General features: G+C 39.2%; 1 protein-coding gene across 1 annotated transcript in view; it reads right to left on the reverse strand.

The window, feature by feature from the left end:
• The window catches only part of HECW2 (HECT, C2 and WW domain containing E3 ubiquitin protein ligase 2), a 172,852-nt gene that overhangs the window by 102,408 nt on the left and 49,310 nt on the right, over window positions 1–21,134 (reverse strand). Inside the window, exon 2 of the mRNA XM_075028037.1 lies at window positions 13,659–13,999. Coding sequence (XP_074884138.1) covers window positions 13,659–13,950 — 292 coding nt within the window. The 5' untranslated portion in view covers window positions 13,951–13,999. The remainder of the gene's footprint in view (window positions 1–13,658; window positions 14,000–21,134) is intronic.

Genomic DNA, 21,134 nt, shown 5'->3' on the forward strand with positions numbered 1-21,134 from the left:
TGTGACTGAAAAAAATTCAGAAAATTTAGAAGTACTCAAGGAAATGAGCCAACACATCCTGGAAGAAATTCATCCAATACACACACAATAAGACAAGTCAGTCTTACATTTCTAAAGAAATGAGCAGGAGGAAGTTCTAAACGAACCTGAAATATTTTCTGTGAAACACAATGTTTGTTTGCCATCATCATAACTCTCCTTATGCCCACTTTAAAAGCAACATTCTCCAGTTAATCAGGAAGGTAAAGTGGTTTTTTGCTGGGGGTTTTTTTCCCCTGTAGAGACAAAAAACCTTGCCTGAAATAGTTTAATGAATCTCCCCAATATTTAAATTAAAAATATTGCTGCCATTATGCCTCATGAGAACTTTCTTTCAGATCCCCAGTGCTTACCCCCAGGGGCATAGGGTCCATGGTCAAACTATACATCCCAAGACAAAGCCTTCTCAGTGAGATGCATAATGCACCACAGAACCACCTCATTACAGAGCTCTGGGGACGCTGGCTACCTGGAGATCATCACCCAGGGGCAAGGAAACAAGAAGTCTCCAGCAACATAATCAAGTGCACTGTCTTGGAAAAGCTCAACTCTTTGAAAACAAAAGCAAAGAACTAGAAACTTTTTTACAGCCTTTCCAAGAACCACTCATCCCCAGGGTTTCATATTTCTGAATATCTGAAATCATGACAGAAACAAATGAAAAATCCATCTGCCAAACAACATAGATTTCATTAAATAGTAGTTATGACAAATTCCCTTTGCCCTTCTCTGGATTCTCACATACTTGTGAAGCACAAAGAGTACAACTCAAGTATTTTGAGTATTCTCAGTCATTAAGTGAAAAAAGGCAATTTTTCATTAAAACTTTTCTATGCCATTGTCTACTAAACATGAATTTAGCAGCGTGACAATGCTGAACAGATGCTTTTGGCTAGATGTTTACCAAGTGACAGTGTATGTTCATGTGCTAGGCTGGCAAAGGTGCTAAGCCTCTTCTTTCATGTGAGAGGCTCAATCCAATGCACATACAGCCTCTGGAAATGTAGCAGGGTCCAGACATGGTACTGGATCTCCCAGAACACGTTTGCCTCTCAGAACTGGCTGGTATGCTGTCTCATGAACACCACCCCACTCCTGGAGAAATGATCAACTGGGGCTCTTACAATGGAGGGAAGCTGCACCCTGAGTTTGCAGTACAAAGTCACTCTTCAGACAGATTCAATCAAGACAGTAAAGTCTCTGTGCCTCCTTCTTATTTTCTCCATTACTCTTGACAGTCTTTCCAGTCTGGATCGGTGTCTGTTCAGTCTTTCCAGTTGATTGCCTTGGACTTCATTTTTCTATTTGATGACTTCTCTGTATTGGAATATCCCTTGGTCCCTGTACGTAATTTGTCATCTTTACCTGGTCTGGCAAACAAAGAGGTTTCCAAACCTTAGCCTGCCCCTTTACAATTCACTAACTCCTTCATCATACACACATTCTTAACATGCCAGTCCCAACATCCAGAAATATTTCACTGTTTTAAAGCTTTTATCTCATACGGGAAAGCTGAGATCCAACTGCTCTTCTAATGGTGTAGTTTCACATTGCAGCTAACAGTTACAACCACCGCACCCGCAGACAGCCCGCGGAGGAGCAGCCTCACACCACCTCCTGCCATGCTCCACTCGACAAAGCAGTCAGTTAACTGCACAGTAAGTCAGGTCAGCAAGTATCCAAAGGAAAACTATAATCAAATTAGATGCAACCCAAAACAACACTAAAACTCAGTTGTTTTTTTGGAGGGAGGATGTGTTACTTTTCTCTAGGGCCAAGCAGTTTCAACTTCGTGATCATCTTAACGATGTTTCCCATTCAGACTCCCCCTCACCTTAACACAAGAAATAGAGTATAAAAATACAAGAAGGAGAAGTACAAAGGCAGAAAGAGTAACTGAGTGAGAAGGGGTATACAGATTCCCCAAACCAACAGAAGCAAAAATAAAAAGGCTGTGGAGCTGGGGAAAAAAATAAAACAAAATAATAATTTCATCATTTCCTACTTCAAATTAGCTTTTTTGTTTGTTTGCTCACAGTACCTGGACTGTCATAACCTAAATTTTGACATATTTCCACATAACCTTCCATTAAAAGAAAATGAGTGGAAAGAGCAGAAGTGGGATTTGGAGAAAAACAAAAAACAAACAAACAAAAAACCCATCACACTCAATGCAAGCCAATGTATCTGTTTAAAAAAAAATATTTAAAAAAATAAAATCAAAGACTTTTTTCAGGTTATGTAGCTTATTACTAGAAAGTTAATTTTCAGAATGAAATTGCTCAACCTTTGTCTAAGCAAAAAGAGAACTGGAGTAATGCTAAGTGGTAATTCAGATCCTTGAACAGTCAGCAAGTGGGACCTCTATAGAGCAAGTTCATCCTTCTCCACTATTTTGAAATCAAATACTTTTAACAGGCTCTTCTCATCGTCAAAGAATCATAACACTGTAGTTTTAGCCAAATGCCATTTTTAGATTAATGTACTTCATATCTAACTACCCAAACATAGCTTCAATTTGTTCACAATAACTGGAGTTTCTGGTGAGTATGTATCTACAAAATTACCAAGACATTAAAAAATATTCTTGAGTACCAAATAACCTACCTCAAAGTAATTGGTAGTTCATACCCTAGCTAAATGGAAAACTGTTTTCCATTGGAAATTTAAATGGTATTTTATAACAAAGTCTTGATTAACTACGTCTAACTGCACAGCAGTCTTAAGTAAAAAGACATTATCCAAGCGACAGCATCTTACTAATCTATTCTTCATTACCTCTCATGCAGTAGAAGCAGAAGAGTGAAAACAAGGTTGGAAGATTGCCCAGGATCTTTGCAATCTACTTCAGCAGAAGAGAATTTAGAACTTCCAGGATAAGTTAACTCCAGAGTAATGCACTGTAAACAGAGTTTTCCCATAATAACCAGAAAAACTGCTAACTTGTCTTCAGCACCATCCTAGACCTTTTTCCTCACACATATGCTTTTTTACTTTTGTAATGAGATGGATTATTTCTTCAGGGTTAAGATTTACCTCTTAAACAAAAAGGATGCCCATATAGTTACTTATAGTCTCAAATCTTTAAGCTCCTGTCATGAAGATGAGAGGAGACGAAGCCAAACACTGCTTATGACAAGTACTAAACGGCTCTGCAGATTAAACTGGATGAAACCAAATCTAAAAGCAACACAAAGGTCATGTTGCAATCCTGTAGAAGGGATATCATTTTACGAGTGCCAAAAATCAAAGCAAATTATATTGAAATCATCACTAGAAGTCAAAAAAAAGGAGATAAACATCTTGCTTGCTTGTTTAACTTTTTAGCATAAAAATCTCACAATTAAAAAGCTTTCGCAGTGATAACATGCAACAGCAAAAAAGGACTACAAAACTGTGTAGACTAATGAAGGCAAAGAAGCTTTATTAATTTGTGTATCTTGAAAGCACCTACAGATAACAACATTTCCATGATTTCTTTTATGTTCCTAGCAGAGTATTTTTAAAGAACAGTAACTCCCTGGGATTCTGAAGGCAAAGAACAGAACCTAGAATTAAATGCAACTAGAAACAAAGGCTCACCAACTCAACTACTCCCAGCTATACAAGTAAACCCAGAGCATAAATAAGTAACTACCAAAAGTGCAATCAGACTTGCATTCCCGTTACAGCAGCCTACAAATCACACCCCATCACACCCTCTCTGCTGGGGTCACTGCTGCACATTGCAGCTGAGCAGGCTGAGTGGCAAATTACTGCCAAAGAGACAGTCCCCCTCACTCGTGGTTACATACTCCTGCAGGTTCCCTGCAGCTACCCCTGCTGCTTTCCATCATCCCATTTGAGACGCTAAATCAGCACAGAGCTGTTCGTTTTCTTGAGAGAGTAAATGCTCTGCCAGCTTAGTGCTGCTCAGCCAATGGGCAGTAAATAGTAGCACCGAAGACCGTAATCTACACTAATCTGAAAGGCAGTAAATTTTATTTAACTGCTTGAGCAGGAGAGAAGAAGTGTACTCAATTAAGTGTGCTGTAATTAAGACTGCTTTTCAAAATCGAAATCTTATGTGCTACTGACTCAGAACATCTAACTGAATTGACAACAAAAGTCATAAAGCTATCTGCATCATTTGGTGAAATGCCACTGATGTCAGGTGGGTTGTTTTTGATTTTACTTGCCAAAAACAGATCATGGGTGTGTTTGGGTTTTTTAAAGGAAACTGGACAATGCACTTTTCATCCTATTGCTCAAATAATTTACAAGTTAAAGAATACGTCAAAGAAAGTATTGTTGACTATACATTAAGTTCAATCCCATCAATACCTCCTAAAAATCTTATTCATTGTTGACTTTGGTAGACTGTTGCATCCTTATTCAGTATCTTGAAAGCAACTGCCTGTCTGTAAGTCTACTAAAATTCAGAGATGCATCTATGTTGAAAAATTTCGAACTGAATTTTCCCTCTCCCTGCAGGCTACCATCTGCTGAACTATGTCATGCATGAAACTCTATATACAAATTAAACTACATCGAACACAGAAAGATGGGGTTGTTTTGTTTCTTTTTTATGAGGTCATTACTGGATATTTATCTCAGTGACAACAGTATGTGTCTGCTATTGCACTATAATGTTTTCCTATGCATATTTCATCTTATAAAGCCAAACCCATTTAAGCTTAACTGGCTTCATATGCAAGAAACCGCTTCTACATTTGATGGCAAAGATAAAACATTGCTTAAGATCCTGATCTTGCAAGGCACCAAATGTCTTTAATTCTTAGTTCTCTTCACAGATGACACCTAGTAGGTCCAACCTTTCAGTTTTAAACTGTCTAAAATTATCCTCAAGTATGACTTGACTCATGTGAACCACATTTATAACCATCAGATAAATTCTCAAGGAAGGAAGCACTTAATGGAGCATGAGAGTTCATACCGTATTCAATAATGGAAACTTCTAATGGCAACTGAATAGCAATGATCAGAGAATTAGTCAGGGAAAACCAGAAACTGAATTTCTAATCACACCTTCTGTAAGAAAACTAGAAACCGGTGACCTGTATCTATCAAACATTCTTCTTATATACAGTTAAAGAGGGCATGATGTTAACAGTGACATGCAAGAAGAGATTAAGATGAAATTGAATTCTTAAGTAGGCTCTTCAAGAATAAATATCCTTTATCCATTTCCCTTATGATCTGATTATATATCCACATAACTATTCAAGTTATTTTGAATATACTCTATAAATTTTCAAAACAAGGTCCTTTACATTCACTGAACACTTTACAGTATTTTTCTTGCTTCTTCCAGGCAAAAGTAATGAATCTTTATTGTATCTTTTCCTCTTATCCTTACTACAGTACATGGGAAATGACTGTGTTATTTTTATGGAAAGTGTAGGTTCATTTTTTTGCATTACCACACATTGGGATAGAAAGGATTAAATTATTCCCAAGGTCAGGGAAGGAATGACAAGGACAATGAATCTACTGATTTTTATAAACTTTCAAGGACTACTGACACATTAGTGATGGAATGAGTGATTACTGACTCGAAATACAACCAAAGACTAAGCAGTTTGACATTAACTCTGAATGACTGCTAGACAAAGGAGGCAGATCTCATGAAGGGAGTTTGACTAGACCTTGAAACAAAGCTCCGAAGCACGGGATTTGCTTGCCTGGGAATTGGCTGCCCACCAGAGTGAGAGCGATGGAATCCTGGACGCTGCTGGGCAAAGAGACAAGAAACGGTGCCAATGCAGATATTTGTAAGCTTTGTTTTTCCCAGGGAGTAAAGGCTAGCTAAGCAGAGTCAGTTTAACTGCACTCTCGTAGCACCTTCACCCCACATCAGTACCACTCTTATGCCAAACCAGAAAATTGTACAAGGGCTGGATACCACTCAGGCCCAGCTGAAAATTTTTCCGTACCAGAGGAGCTCTAAGATGGTCAGATTTGGCCATTCTCTGGATCTTTTTTGCTCCTCAAATAGCGTAAGTTGCCAGATACATCATGAACTTTGCTAGGAAAGGAGGCCTATCAAGATCAATATTGGCACCTTCAGTAACCTCCTCCGGTTATAATTTAAGAATATGTGTATCCAATATCAGCATATATTAAAAGGTTATATTAAACATATCCCCCAATAAAGTGTTAGTTTCAGAGTTCTAGTTATGCGTATTTCTCATCTTTTTAAGTGCGCCTGGTTTTAACTACACCGGTCACATCCGTAACATACTATATTTAACACTCAGCTTGTAACACTTCTTCATTAATTCAGATTCTTACAGTCATTGATAAATCCGTGCCAATGAAGGAGCCAAGAACTTCATAAAAAATTTACAGGAGGAATTCTAACACTGTGCATAATGGAAAACTAATCCATAAGCTATTACTTACATTAAATAAATCAATAGATTAATTAATGCAACTACTTTTTCAATCCAATTGTCAGTGATGGGGGATAACTGTTTTTCCCATATCATTTTGAAAATACTGCATGGCATGTTGGTTTGATGATAGAAAACAGCTCAGCAAATGTCTTTTCAAAAAAACAAAATGAAAGCCAACCTCCTTCAAACAAATGAAAAAACAAAGCTAATGCAAGGCAGTTTTATGGTAAAAGGGAGTATTACAAATTCAGAAGTGTACATTGTTTTCCATTATCCAGTATTTGTATTTGCCATCTTCCCATCTGCTGGAACAGCCACTTACATCAAACAGGCAGGGTGGGGAGAACGCTGCTTTCTATCCAAAGGATTATAAATGTTGTCATGCCAAAACCTCTTGCAGTGGAAAGATACTGACAACACAGCTAAAACTGTCCTCTCTGCAGTTACATTTGCCTAGTTTTCAGGTCAGAGGTATCAAAAAATTTAAAAAAACACAATTAACTGAAAAGTTTGGATGTTCTGGCAACACTTTCCCTGTCACAGCTTGAACTTCTGCCAGACATAAATATCATCCTACAAGATTCCAGGTTTTGTTTTTATTTTTTAGCAGAGAAGTAACTCTTTTCTTCTTAAAACAAATATATTGAGTGTATTTTAATGTAGTGAATGTATCTTTTATCTATCTACTGCATGCAATGAAAATACACGGAGAAAGCACCTTCTATTCATGTCTTCTAACTTTTGCTGTAAAGAGAAGGTATAATGTTGTCCATACACTGATTTTTGAGCAAAATTTACTAGCTCACAACTGAGGAGGAGAAAGAACCTAAGTCTGTGTTGGGGAAAACAGTAGCTTTGTAAGTGGGTCAGGATCTAGGAAGAAAGGAAAGAATAAGATTGAAATGCAGTACCTGGAAGGAAAGCTTCTGATGACTGTGTTTGTCACAGATTTTTATTTTTTTTTAAACTACTGTAAACCTCACCACATATGATTTTAGGATACAATTCCTACATTAGACTACCTTCACTTTTCATTATCCCACTCAAGAGGTGGCCTTTCCCTAAATATCACTGTCACCAGCAAATGAAGTATTTCAAAGCAGCTTTTTCCACACACTTTTGCTTATCATCACAAATATCAACATCAGAAAGACACAGACTAGTGCCAAACCCAGATGCAGGCCAAGATGAATTCAAGTTCTCTCCTGTAATCCTACTTATTGTTGACAATGAATTTAGCTTTGTTATACATATTATTTAAGCATACATGTCCAGTGGGAGTTTCACTGACATCTCAACATGCACAGGTATGGCTCCTCCAGAGCTTCAGAGCCATCGCTGGTCCTTTTGCTTATTTTTTGAAGAGAACAAAATTACCACAGTGCTTAGATATTCAGATGATATAATTTAAGAAAACATAAAAATAAAAAAAATGCCCAATGGTTGATGACAAACAGCGCAACACCAGCCTCCTAGAAGCCTAAGCCAAAGACTCTACCATGGAGCCAACTGGGTAAAGACCCGGCTCTTCTACACAGAAAGTCAAGTCCATGGTTTGCAGACTTCACCAGCCAAAATGAGGAGTAACCACAAATTAATACTGTTATGCCTTGTAATTTGTCAATAGACATTAACAGTACTGCTCAGATTTTAAATTACAGAAGAGTACTCATATTGCTAAAATAGGAAGGAGAAAAAAAAAATCACGTGAATAATCAGGCTTTTCTGGAAAATAATACAGTTATTACTTTATATGTTTTCTATAATGGAAACCGGAGAAATCTTCTGGGAATAAAGTATCTTAACATTTTATAATCTCTCTGTCTAGTGTAAGCCACAGTTTTAAGTGTATTAAAGGCAGTTTATGTGAAAGCTTTTTTCTTTTTAATCTTGTCTGACCTGAAATGGAAAGGCTCCAAACTCCATTACCCTAGGAGGCATAGTATAAACCTAGATCCTATCTAAATTGCCCTATATAATTTTGCATCGTGGGGGAGGGGGGGGGTATTTTTGTTTTATTTTTGTTTTGGTTTTGTAATGCTATTGTGGATCCATGCTGTAGGTATAACAAAAAGACAAGCAGCCTGTGAAAAGCAGCTGATGGAAACAAATATAATGACCTTTGATAGCAGCATTTTAAATGTGCTAAGGATCTCTAGAACAAGGGCATGCATCTCATAAATAGGACTCCGTAAATTAGGACAAAAATAGGCCAACCTGCGCAATTTGGCCATGGGAGTTAATCTATTTAAACCAAAAGTGGGGTTTGCTTCTCTCACCTGACTTTTTATTCATTATTTTGTATTTTCTGATTTCTTTAAATATGAGACTTCATGGCAACCCATAAAACTCATCAAGATTCAACTTCCCTCAGCATCCCACAAGCAGTGGAGAGTCCACTTGCTCATCTTCTTGAACAGTTCTCACTTCCCAAGGAAGTCCTGGTACGCTGTTGCTACTATAACACAGTAGCAAGAAAACTGGGATGTCTCACAGTCCCTTTGAACTGAATATCCATTTCTCTTCTTTGATTCCAACTGGGTCCAATACTTTGCACAACTTTACTCATTACAGGACTCCAGAGCCTGACCACTCTTGCCATAGCAAGATTCAGATTCCTCTTAATTAGAGGAAAAAATGTCTGTAAAACTCCAATTGCTTAAACACTGCTTGGAACAAACATTTTTAAAACACGCAGGTACAGAGCAAAAGCTGGGTCAGTACTGGACAAGAAAACTTCATGGTTCTAACAGGATACATAAAGTGTGTTAATTTCTGTAGTGTTTAACCACTTCAAATGATGAAGGCGGCTTTCAGTCTAAATCCTAGTCTAGCTGTTAAAAAAAGAAAAAAGTTTAAAAAAATTGAGAGAATGGACCTCTTCCTTCTTTCTCATTAAGACAGAAAAAATGAAAATTTACCTTTACTCCTTAGAGTAAGCACAGGCACAATACCCCTACTAAAAAGTCCCCTCTCTGAATTTCATCACATCTTGTCACTTTCAAGTGACAATCTTCATAAACAGACCTGAAGAAGAAATAAGAAGCCCATTCTAGGCAAAGCTTAAAGCTGAATTCAAAATTACAAACCTGCATTTCAGATTTGACAATTTTCATGCAACACTGCCTGATTTACCTGAAGAAGAGCTAAGACTCAGAAATAACATTTCTCCCTTACATGTAGTCTCACTGGGACACCTGTGCTTTTATAGATGTGTTATCTACATTCTCCACTAATTCTGTAGCTAGAAAGCTGCTTCAACAAAACTTGATGGACAAGACTGTTCAAGAAGTGTTACTGATACTTTTAAAAGTTCAGACAGTACAAAACGAGAAATAGTCAGGAAAAAGGATGTTTGCCTTCACAGAATACACTGTGCTCCTCACATACACTTTTCTTCTGGTAATCCTTAGGAATACACTGGAGAAGAAAGAGACCCTCTGTACAAAGCAGTCCCTCGACAAGAAAACAGATCACATTTTAGCTGTACACAGTGATGAAACAGAAGATAGCAGCATGGTACTAAACCCATCAAACTCACATATGTATCTAAAAACATTCCATACAAAATTCTAGAAAAACTGACTATGAATTTAGCTATGTAGAGCTATGTAGAATTTTTCAGTTAGGTTCAACTTCTTACATTTAAAACTGAAAGACCAGAAGTTATTGCAGAGGAGTATCCTGAGGACATGATAGTGAATTAATGTCTAATAAAATATGCAGTCTTTTCTACAAAGTATTTGTTCATTTATGACTTCCCTCCCCCTTTAAAACAAACAAACAAAACCAAACATAAGTCTGGAAAAAAATTCACACATACTAAAAAAAAAAAAAAATAAATCAGTCCATCAGAATAAGACGATTCTGTGTTTCTCCCTTTAGGCTTTTCTCTTTTTAAAAAGACAACATCTATTTTCATAACCATTTAGCAGGCCAAACATTTCACTGAAGTTGTACTCCACTAGAAAAAGCTCCATCTACCATTCCCTAGTGTAAACCAATCCTCTGCGAACCACCTAGTAGTAGAGGCAGTGACTCCGATTACTGACAGTCTTGTGACCCACTGCACCAACTGATGTCTGGGTGATTGTGTACAGTGGTTTGTAGTCAGTCTCTTAAAAAGAAAGGCATCTAAAAAGTTCAGTGGGATTCCTAGTGAGCCACTGCAGTTTTAACCATGCAGTAAAACCACACTCGGAAGCACAGAACTGCTTTCTCATGATAGAAAACTAATGAGAACAGTCTAATTGGATAAATTAATGAATAAAGAGGCAAGACAGTTTCCCAGTGTGTCATTTTCAATTCCTTTTATAACAGATGTATTCTATGAAATTAATTTGAAGTGAAAATGTACCTGGATTGCTTCAGACCTTTGCCAGGTCTCTCTGTACCAAAGCCTGAGCTCAGAATGATGCTCATTTTTACAATTTCACCTTCTCTTCATTTACAGAATTAACAACCACTTTTTTCCCCCTTAAAACATTGATCCAGCTTTCATGACAGTTAATTGTGCAACCAACATTAAAAAAGAAAAAAGCCACAGGACTGTGCTTTTGGTTATGCAATGTATTTTTTTTTAAATAAGAGCAAAACATTTGCCTTTTCTGGTTCCTAGCTCCTTGAAAAATGGTGCTTTACTAGAAGATGTGGGGGAACATTGGAGGTACAGCAGTAGGCAGGCTCAGCCCCAGTGCTGTCTTGTGTTAGTGTCCACACACAGCTTGGGCTGCCTTCAGCAGGCAATGCCAGAGGAGAGTGACTTTGTAAGTGAAATGGTTTTCATTTTAAAGAAAGAATAGGATGGATAACCTCAAGCAACTATGTTGAATATTAATAAGGTGTTTGAGAATGGAGCTTTTATTTTTAAATATATTCACCCACAAACATCCTCTCCCGAGGAACTAAGAAGTGAGTGTCCTCAACTTCCAAAGGAGTAAGTGGGAACTGAGGGTACTTCCTGGTAATTATTACAAAGGACTGAAAATCCTGGATTATACCCTGTGGGATTTAACTTACCTTAGCTAGGTCTATAACAGTTATGCAAATGAAAGGGTTTGAGATCATACTCTTACAATTTTTTTTATCATTTTTTATTTTTAAAAGATGCTAGATACTTCAAAGAGTTTATCAAAAAACCTAACTCAAAGACAGACAGGCATGGCTATCAGGCTGAATATATCCTTACCTCTCTGTTGGAAAAAATGTGCAATTCCACCATTCGGAATGATGAAACCGCAAGTCTTAAAGGAAAGACTCTGCTCAGAACTATTTTAAATCAGTAACAAAACTCTTATTAGCGCTCAAAGATTTCAAGTGGCAGTGGGGACAATGTGAATGAGTTCCTGGACCTTTCATCATTTAAAAAGAAAACAAGAAACCCAACATATTCAAACATTGGTATTATACAGCAGCATGGTGGGGGTTTTAGGCCCAAGAAGGCATAAATTTGGCTCTTCCTTATAGGATTCTTACCCTGTGGTAACTTCACATTACTTTGTACTTTAGGGGCTCAACAGACTGAAAGTAAAAATATTTTTAATCATCAAAGTAGGATAAAAATCACTTAGAGCCTACAATAAGAACCAATGGGAATTTTAGAGAAAGATGCTGTACTTTAGCATCTTGAATATCAATCCTGAAGTGCTGTGAACCATGAAAAAAACCAATAGGAAGGGTTGTCAAACCTTTATTCAGACGAAGCTCTCAATGTATTTAAATTAGTATGTTTGAGCTCCATTTAGCAGTCTGTGCATTTTACAGCACAGATCACACTTCAGTTGCTAACACTGTTGGGAAGATTAATTTCCGTTTATTATGGAGACACTTCATTTAGGTGGCTTAAATGTTAGCACATCTCCATGGTTTATTCCAGGAGAGACTGCAGCTCATGCAGCAATTCCAATACAGCTTTTATAACCAGGTAAGCACTGGAACAGCACAAGTCAATATTGTCCAGTTTGCGGAGCTGCAGTAATGTCAGAAAAAAATATCAGACAAAAAAAGAATCAGAACTGGAAACAGCATCTACACAACATGTAACATTAAGTGATGCAGAGATGGAACATCTTGGAAAAAGATGGCACAGCAAATACCTCTCCAAAATCCTACTGAGATCAATTTCATTGCACTAAGCTTAGTCCCAGCACGGACAAACTTCCAGTGGTCAGATCTGTTTCCACCAGTTTCTGCTATACCTGCTTTTGGCAGGTTGAATTGACAGTTCCTTTCTACACTAGTAATTAGGTTCAGAGAAGCAGTGCAATTTTGAAACAAATCAACCTATCAGTCCCACTTAACTGAGCACTGGTTAAATTCAGAAAGTAATTTTAGTGCACGTGAACTGCGCTGCTTGAGAAGACAACTAAACCCCACGTGCCACTACAGCTACCTACTAGCTATGCTCCAGTTCCTAGTGGGGACATAAAGACTGTCCATTGGACAGCTCCAAACCACACACACAGCAGGGATGTTTCAATCTAGGGACTTGATTAAACGTAATACAAGGGAAAATCCCAACCCAAATATGCTGCTGATGCTAGGCTCTCAGCACCAACTGCTTTGACCTACTGATCCACTCCTTTTGAGGCACACCATTTGCTAATGCACACACTGCCCACAGGCCCTTGCATGCCAGCCTGGAACTCCTTCCAGCTCTCTCCTATAAAACATCCTGAACAGCACAAAAAAGCACATAAAAGAATCTCTTCAGAGGATTTCCTTCTACAAAAATTCTTCATAAACAGAAATTCTCACTCTTTCAGAATTGATACAATTTCAGTTCTACAAAATCAAAGACTTATACAAAATACCTTTACACAAGTGTTAAGAATTTACTTGACCAAAAAAACTGTATAAACATTGGACGGTAAGCATGTCAAGTTACATGATGAATATGGTACTCCAAATTTTACAGTCTGTAAGCCAGCCACCAGCAAAGTTGAAAATAGGTTAACTGCATGCAGATTTGTTATTTAGTAAGAATGCATTTCATCTTCTAGCAGGTCATTGTGGAACCATACCTACATTAATCAGAATCATGTTTTTACATAGTTCACTGCACTAACAAAGAGAAATCCAAGGTAATTCTCTGCAGTCTTACCTCAACTTTAACCTTTAGATTAATTATGTAGTGTGCCAGAACACATATCAGAAAAGGAAATATGAAGTGGGAAAAGAACAAGAAATGCACAGAAATATTACAAGATGGTTCTAACTTACCTATGTGATATAGTCCTATCCAGTCAGTCGGGTCTACTTCTTCCTTAATATCCCAGAAAATGATGAGGTTCTGAGATTGCCCTAAGGTGTATTCATACATACTGGCTGTCAAACTAGACCTGCTATCTGAGGTCACTAAATCAGTGTCGCTGTTGGCACGCTGCAAGTTCATGTTCTCAGCCATGGTTCCCTGAGATGCCAAACTCTGCAGATTCTCTGGGCTCAGAGTATACCGTAGCTGTGGGTTGCGACGTCGCACAAAAAGCAGATGTTCTCGAGCTGAACTGGCCATCTCTTCTCCGCTTTTGTCAATTTACGTGAAAAAGTTGTTGTTCAGAGATCTATCATGAAGAAGAAAAAAAAAGAAGTGTTGAAGTGAGATAGCAGGTTACTCAGTCAAATATTAAATGGAGAGGCATTAGGGCATACAGAAGCCTAAAATGGACTGAGTAAAATCTTTTACTTCATTGTTTTACCACTGCAGCCACCTTAGTGTCTGTACATTGAAGAAAAAAAAAAAAAAGCCACACATGAATCACTTGTGACAAAATTCAGAGTTAACCACACACCATTAAATAACATTTATAAGCCAGAAAGCAACAGAAAGCAAAACATCCAAGACCATCTAATAAGCAATAACAGCCAGAGTAACAAAGCTCATTTAAGTCTGGCAGTAATCTAAAGAGTGAAGAGATAATGAACTCATCATCTTCCACCAAAGAAATCACAGCAGTGTATGATGTACTTTCACGTAGATACACTAGTTTCCAACAATACTCTATGCACTATATGTTCAGAATCAGTAAAGTGTTGAAGGTATTAATAAGGTTGGACATATTTCAGAAGAAATATGGTATCACGGATTTATGCTACTATGAAATCATTTTGTAAGAATTTTATTTTTTAAGATACAAAGCATAGCTTCTGAGATCCTCTATACCATACCAAACCACATCAGAGCATTGACAGGGGTACTTCAGACTACGGATATATATTCAATTAGCCCATATCAGTTTATCTGTGCAGTCAGATTGTGTTGCTCTTCTCCATACATCAGAAAACAGAGGCCTTACAAATTCAACAGTTTTCCTCTAACCCTGAAGAGATACTAGAAGGTCTTCACTGAAATGGTCATGCCAATGTCATCACAATATACGTTCAGAAGCAGAACTTGCATCTCATTATCCATAGCTACTAAAAGTACCACCATATGAAAATAAGCCCTCACATTACTCACAACTTGAGATAAATCATCAGAAAGGAAGGACAAGAATAACAAAATATTAAAACAGAGGGAACAGCTTATAGGAGGATAGAATTGGTGACGGGGAACCTCATGCCATAGAATGAATATGAAAATTTCTTTATCTAAGCTACGTGACTTCGACCAAAGCTGTTTGCCTTTTTCAAAAGCTATAGTTTGTACCATTGTTGTTTCTTTATTTTACACAGGAAATAAAATGGTCCTTATCTGGCAGAACCATTTGCTTTCAGAAGAAACTGATTTTTCTGGTAATGTGTTTTTCAGTCAAAACTGTGAAAATGATCTTCTGTACTATATTCACCTGGAATAGGAACCATGTATTTCCTCCAAAGCCAAACCAAACCAAAGCAGTCCTCCTGCCCAGTAGTAACTCCAAAGCTCACCAGGAAGAAATTGTGTCCTGGGGTCCTTACACTCTTCATACAATTTGAAAATAGTATTTCAGCATTTCTGACCAGACTGCAACTTAACCGTTAACAACATAAATTATTCCACTATAGCATCTTCTGAGGGATGTATACTGCAGGAAAGATCTCCTTAGTTTTATACATACAAATAACCACATATAAGAAAAATGTGTGCATGTACACATATCAAAAAAAGCAAGTAAGAGGTACCTGTGTATTATTCTTGGGCTTTCTTCTTGGCGTCATAGCCTTCAGCTATCGTACACAGATATATTTGTTCTCTTAAAATAACCCAAGCATTGTCAGACAGTGCTTAGTGTCACCTGCTATAATGCTCCTTGTTTCAAGCAAGGAAGTCTGTAATGCAGAATTATGTAGAGCCCACGAGAAGCGAATGGATTGGCTGGCCACTTCCATAGTATTATAATTGTAATTAGGCCTACAGTACACTACTGTTATCAATTAAATATCTGACAACTGGTTTATTAAACAGAAACCTCTGCCTCTAGAGGTCAAAAGATGTTTTTTTCTTTTTAATAATTAAATAAGTAGAGCACTTGGAGATCCCAAGATTGTGATTAAGAAAAATTCATTTAAAAAAAAAAAAAGGCATTTTCATATTTTGAGGGTTTTCTTTTCCTGTTCATCCCTCTTTCCCAACATGATGAATCTTCAAAAACTGCCTCTTCCCTTTACTTCTACATCTCATCACTCATCTTCAATTTTCTTTTTAATAACATTTCAGTGTATGCACTCTTCCAGTGTATTACAAATTCTGCTATTTTTCAGCTTTTCTTAAATTGGAGAAGTTTTGAAATATTAAGAACTAAAAAAGGGGGAAAATAAAGTTCAACTCATCCAGTTGTATGCAATTCATCACACACTGTACATGGTTCAGCATCAAATATTGCAGAAAAAGAAAGAAACAAAAATTCAGTTCAATAATTCTACATATACAGAAGTGAAATGGAGATTACCATATTTACTTCACAAAGTATGCAACACAGTCTTTCCTGACATGAACAATGTTTTGGCTGTGTACGTGAAACATTTTATTTTTGGTGCTGGATGTCAGCAGTGTTCACTAACTCCTTCTCTGTCACATTCGCGTGTACTCTGCCTGTGTGTGACACCAGTGTCAGTGACAAAAAGAAAACTTTGGTATAAAGGGCCTTCTTAAATGAGAGTCAGGGAAGTTAGTATCTTGTTTCTCTACGCAGAGTATTATTCACTAGATCTGAAAATCCTGGATGACTTTGAGACCAGAAGGGTAAATAAGAAATAGCCACCAACTTCCCTACAAGCCAGTGAAACACACAGTGATCAGCTAGTCACTGCAATCACCCCATCCCCCTTTGTTTTTTGTCCCCCTTCTTTTTTACTTTGCAATCTGGGCAACAGCACATGCTAACAGTTAAGTCTTAAATGTCACAAAGAGTTGTACCCCCTTGTCAGAAAGAGACCCAATTTGCATCTGAGCCTGCCTATGGCAGCAAGCACATACACCTGCCTAAGTACCACTGACCTCCACACTAGGAGATTGGGCAAGATTAATTAACAGACTGACAGTGTGCTATTAAGTAAATTTCTTCTGTCCCGCAACTAGAGACTTATGTAATTTTTAACTATTGTATATAGTGGTTTTATGGCAGTAAAATCACTGCAAATTAAGTGTCATGCAGGAGGATTACAAGTTAAAGACAAAGTTTTAATAGGAGGGATGAAAAAATTTCCTTCAGCTGCAAAGCAGTACACTGTACCCGGGGCAGCACGGGCATTTGTTGGAACATATTGAAAATTTATATGTGGCAGATGGACAAACTCATCCATGTTTAAGGACACATGAGAACTAACTTGCACTAGCTAGGGCTATCCCACAGTTTGAGAGATGAGAACAGCCTGAGAAAAATGCTAACTCATTTGCAACAGTCCATTTTCTCAAGTCCTAATTGTTATCACTCTGGTGAATCATGGATACCATTACAGTTTCTGAAAGTAAAGTAAACTACGAATCTAAATGCTGGGTAACTTCTCTGATACTACTCATAAATCCAAGAGTCTTAAAGACATGATTTAAACAATGATCTAAAAAAAAAAACAAACCACCACATAACTTAAAGCAATTGAAATCAATTTGCAACAAACAAGTTAACCTCGCATGTAAATGAGCTCCTATTATGGAAAAAATACCTCCAAAAATTCAGGACTCGTAAGGTTTTAGAATATTTTCAAAATTCAGTGAAATAGGTTGTAAAGGGGCCCTAGTGTCAGACAATACTCTGCTACGTAGCATCTCACAGTAAGCTGGGAGGTTAATTAAGGAGATTTGTAGAGAGAAACATAACACTCATATTGTAAAAGGGGAAAAGGTGATTGCCATACAACCCAAACCATAAGAAGTCACGGAAGGGAAAAAATACCCACTACTTGAATTATTTGCAGTCTGAAAATTCAGTCTGAAGATGGGAAGAAAACCTTACACAGTGCCTTCCTGCCTACAAAAGGAATTGCTTATTTGACATTTGATTAACGATTCCTTATGTCCGTCTTTAATAACATAACAGTACACTAACATATGCAACCTAACAGAGACTGAAAATAAGAGTTATCCTCCCACTTCCAATTCCTGCTAAGCACCACTGAAACGGCATTTGCACCCAGACTGTACTGTATAGACAATGCCCACAATTAGCTGTGTGCACCTGCGCTGCCATGAAGGTTTGGCTAATCAGGCTGAATGTGATTAGAGCAGCGATTTTGCTAAGTATCTGACCAAGCTGGCAAGGAATATTGTTTCATGAAGGCAAGCCGAAATGTGGAAAATGAATCAAAAGCATAGTGAAAATATAGGCATTTGAGAAATCAGTAGATACTAACTTTAGCAAGTATTTTAGTTGAAAAGTAAAACCTGTACCAAAGCTGCTTACCCGTATCACAGCGTTTTCTTCACTATTTGACAAGAAGCTTAAAGAGAAATAGGGCTGATTTCTTCTTAATCTCTAAGTGGCACAAGTTCAGGATCATTTCTATCTAAATACACTCCTCAATTACTAATTATAGAGAGACCAGAACTATCAAAAAGGTCCACTTAATATACGAAACACAGACAGGAACAATCCCCTTGCCCAACCTTCTTCACTAAAGGAGATTGAAAAGAAACGTCAAACCATTTCTGACATGCAGTCAAACGTTTAATAGTTTAAAAAAATACATCAATGAAAGTCCGGGAGTTCCAGCACAGGAAAACCCCAAAAAAATCCCATGCAAAACAAAACAGAGTTCACATGTTGCCCTGTTTATCTTACTCCAAACAGTGATTCACTTCCTGCTTATGCCGTGATCTTTTATGTGTCTTATAGGTCTTGCCAACAGCCTCTTCCCACGGCATTTACTGTAAAGCAACTCTATAGGGCTGGCCCTGAGAGTACAACTGGTCACCCACCAGACAAGATTTGCGCTCTAAGCGTGTGGCTGAGGGTGCTGCTGGGGAAGCGACGATTAACACATCTCACTGGGAGACTGGCTTCACGCCACCGCGCTGCAATGTCGCATCTCCCATGGGAGGAGCGAGGCGAGGAGGTGGGCAGTGCGGCAGCCTGCAGGCCAAGGCTCGGCAGGGAGAGCCCTCGGAGTGCTCTGCACCCCAGCGTCTGTCGCTGTACGTCGGATGGGCAGGAGGAACCATCCAGCCCAACAGGCCCCCAGATTTTCTCCCCATTCATAGAATCATAGAACCATTTAGGTTGGAAAAGACCCTTAAGATCATCAAGTCCAACCATAAATGTAATGCTGCCAAGTCCACCACTAAACCATGTCCCTAAGCACCACATCTACACGTCTTTTAAATAACTCCAGAGATGGCAACTCCACCACCTCCCTGCGCAGCCTGTTCCAGTGCTTGATAACCCTTTCGGTGAAGAAACTTTTCCCAATATCCAATCCAAACCTCCCCAGCACAACCTGAGGCCATTTCCTCTCATCCTATTGCTTATTACTTGGGAAGAGAGACTGACACCCACCTCACTCCAACCTCCTTTCACGTAGTTGTAGAGAGCGATAAGGTCTCCCCTCAGCCCCCTTTTCTCCAGGCCAAACAACCCCAGTTCCCTGAGCCACTCCTCATACGACTTCTTCTCTAGACTCTTCATCAGCTTCGTTGCTCTTCTCTGGACTTATTCAGATGCTGCTTGGTATCTCTCTCAAATGCCACTCTCATGCTGAGATAAGCAATCCACAAAATTATACAGGCAGAAGAACACATTGAGAATACGAAGAACAGAAAACATGCTGGTTTCCCAATTACACACTGCGTGACATTGCTTTGTTCTGTACAAAGATTTATAAATGCTACAACAAAGGAAAGGGCTCAAACTGACCAGTTCTGAGCTTGTGGCTGAGAAAAGAAAATGTTTCTTGAATAAATCCAGAATTTGGGGATTTTTCTCCCCAAGGAACTCAAAACTAGCCTATTTTCTGGGATAAGGTATGACTACAGTCCATTTGTAGCTATCCATACACTGGCTTCAAACTCGCTACAAACTCTGGCAAAAGCAGAATAGTCAGAATTCACTGTCAGCTGCAAAACCTGCCTAAGAAGCTGGGTGATGGTTGACCATATGGTTAACTCATATGCTTAGCTTAACCAGTCTGCACTTACCCTGCTCTCAGTACTAAAGAGCTTTCAAGCTCCTGTAGAGCTGCTGTGTACCTCTGCCAGCAGGACAGAGGGGGCCCTCCGAGTAAAATTCACCAGCTACTTCCTCAGCAAGATCATCAGAAACTGATTTTGCCAGAGTGTCATGGTTTAAGCCCAGCCAGCAACAAAGCACCATGAGGCCACTCGCTCACTCCTCCCCCCCAGTGGGATGGGGAGGAGAAAATATAACGAAAGGCTCCTTGGTCAACACAAGGACAGGGAGGGATCACTCACCGCTTATGGTCACGGGAAAAAAACAGATTCAACTTGGGAGAAAAAAACCAAACTCAATTCAATTTGTTACCAATCAAATCAAAACAGGATAATGAGAAGTAAAGCCAAATCTTTGAACACCTTCCCCCCATCCCTCCCTTCCTCCCAGGCTTAACTTCACGCCCAATTTTCTCTACCCCCTCCCCCTGAGCAGTGCAGGGGGACAGGGAATGGGGGTTGCAGTCAGTTCATCACACGTTATTTCTGCCGCTCCTTCCTCCTCAGGGGGAGGACTCCTCACACTCTTCTGCTGCTGCGTGGGGTCCCTCCCACGGGAGACAGTCCTTCACAAACTTCTCCAACGTGAGTCCTTTCCGTAGGCTGCAGTTCTTCATGAACTGCTCCAGTGTGAGTCCCTTCCACAGGCTGCAGTCCTTCAGGCCCAGACTGCTCCAGCACAGGCCTTCCCATGGAGTCACGGCCATCTTCGGGGGCATCGCCCTGCTCCAGCGTGGGGTCCTCCACGGGCTGTAGGTGGGCATCTGCTCCCCGCTCCCCTCCATGGGCTGGGGGGGGACAGCCTGCCGTCCCACCATGGGCTGCAGGGGCATCCCCTCCTCCGGCGCATCTCCTCCCCTCCTTCTGCACCGACCTCGGTGTCGGCAGAGGGGTTTCTCTCACATTCCAATCTCCTCCCTGACTGCAGGTTCCCCTTCTTACACATGTCATCCCAGAAGCACTACCACCATCGCTGATGGGCTTGGCCTTGGCCCAGAGGCAGGTCCAACTTGGAGCCGGGGAAGTTTCCAGCAGCTTCTCACAGGAGCCGTCCCTGCAGCCCCTCCCCGGCTACCAAAACCCCACCACACAAACCCAGTATACCAAGACACAGAGAT

The sequence above is a fragment of the Buteo buteo genome, chromosome 5 (genome assembly GCF_964188355.1).
Source record: "Buteo buteo chromosome 5, bButBut1.hap1.1, whole genome shotgun sequence".
In the NCBI taxonomy this organism is placed as follows: domain Eukaryota; kingdom Metazoa; phylum Chordata; class Aves; order Accipitriformes; family Accipitridae; genus Buteo; species Buteo buteo.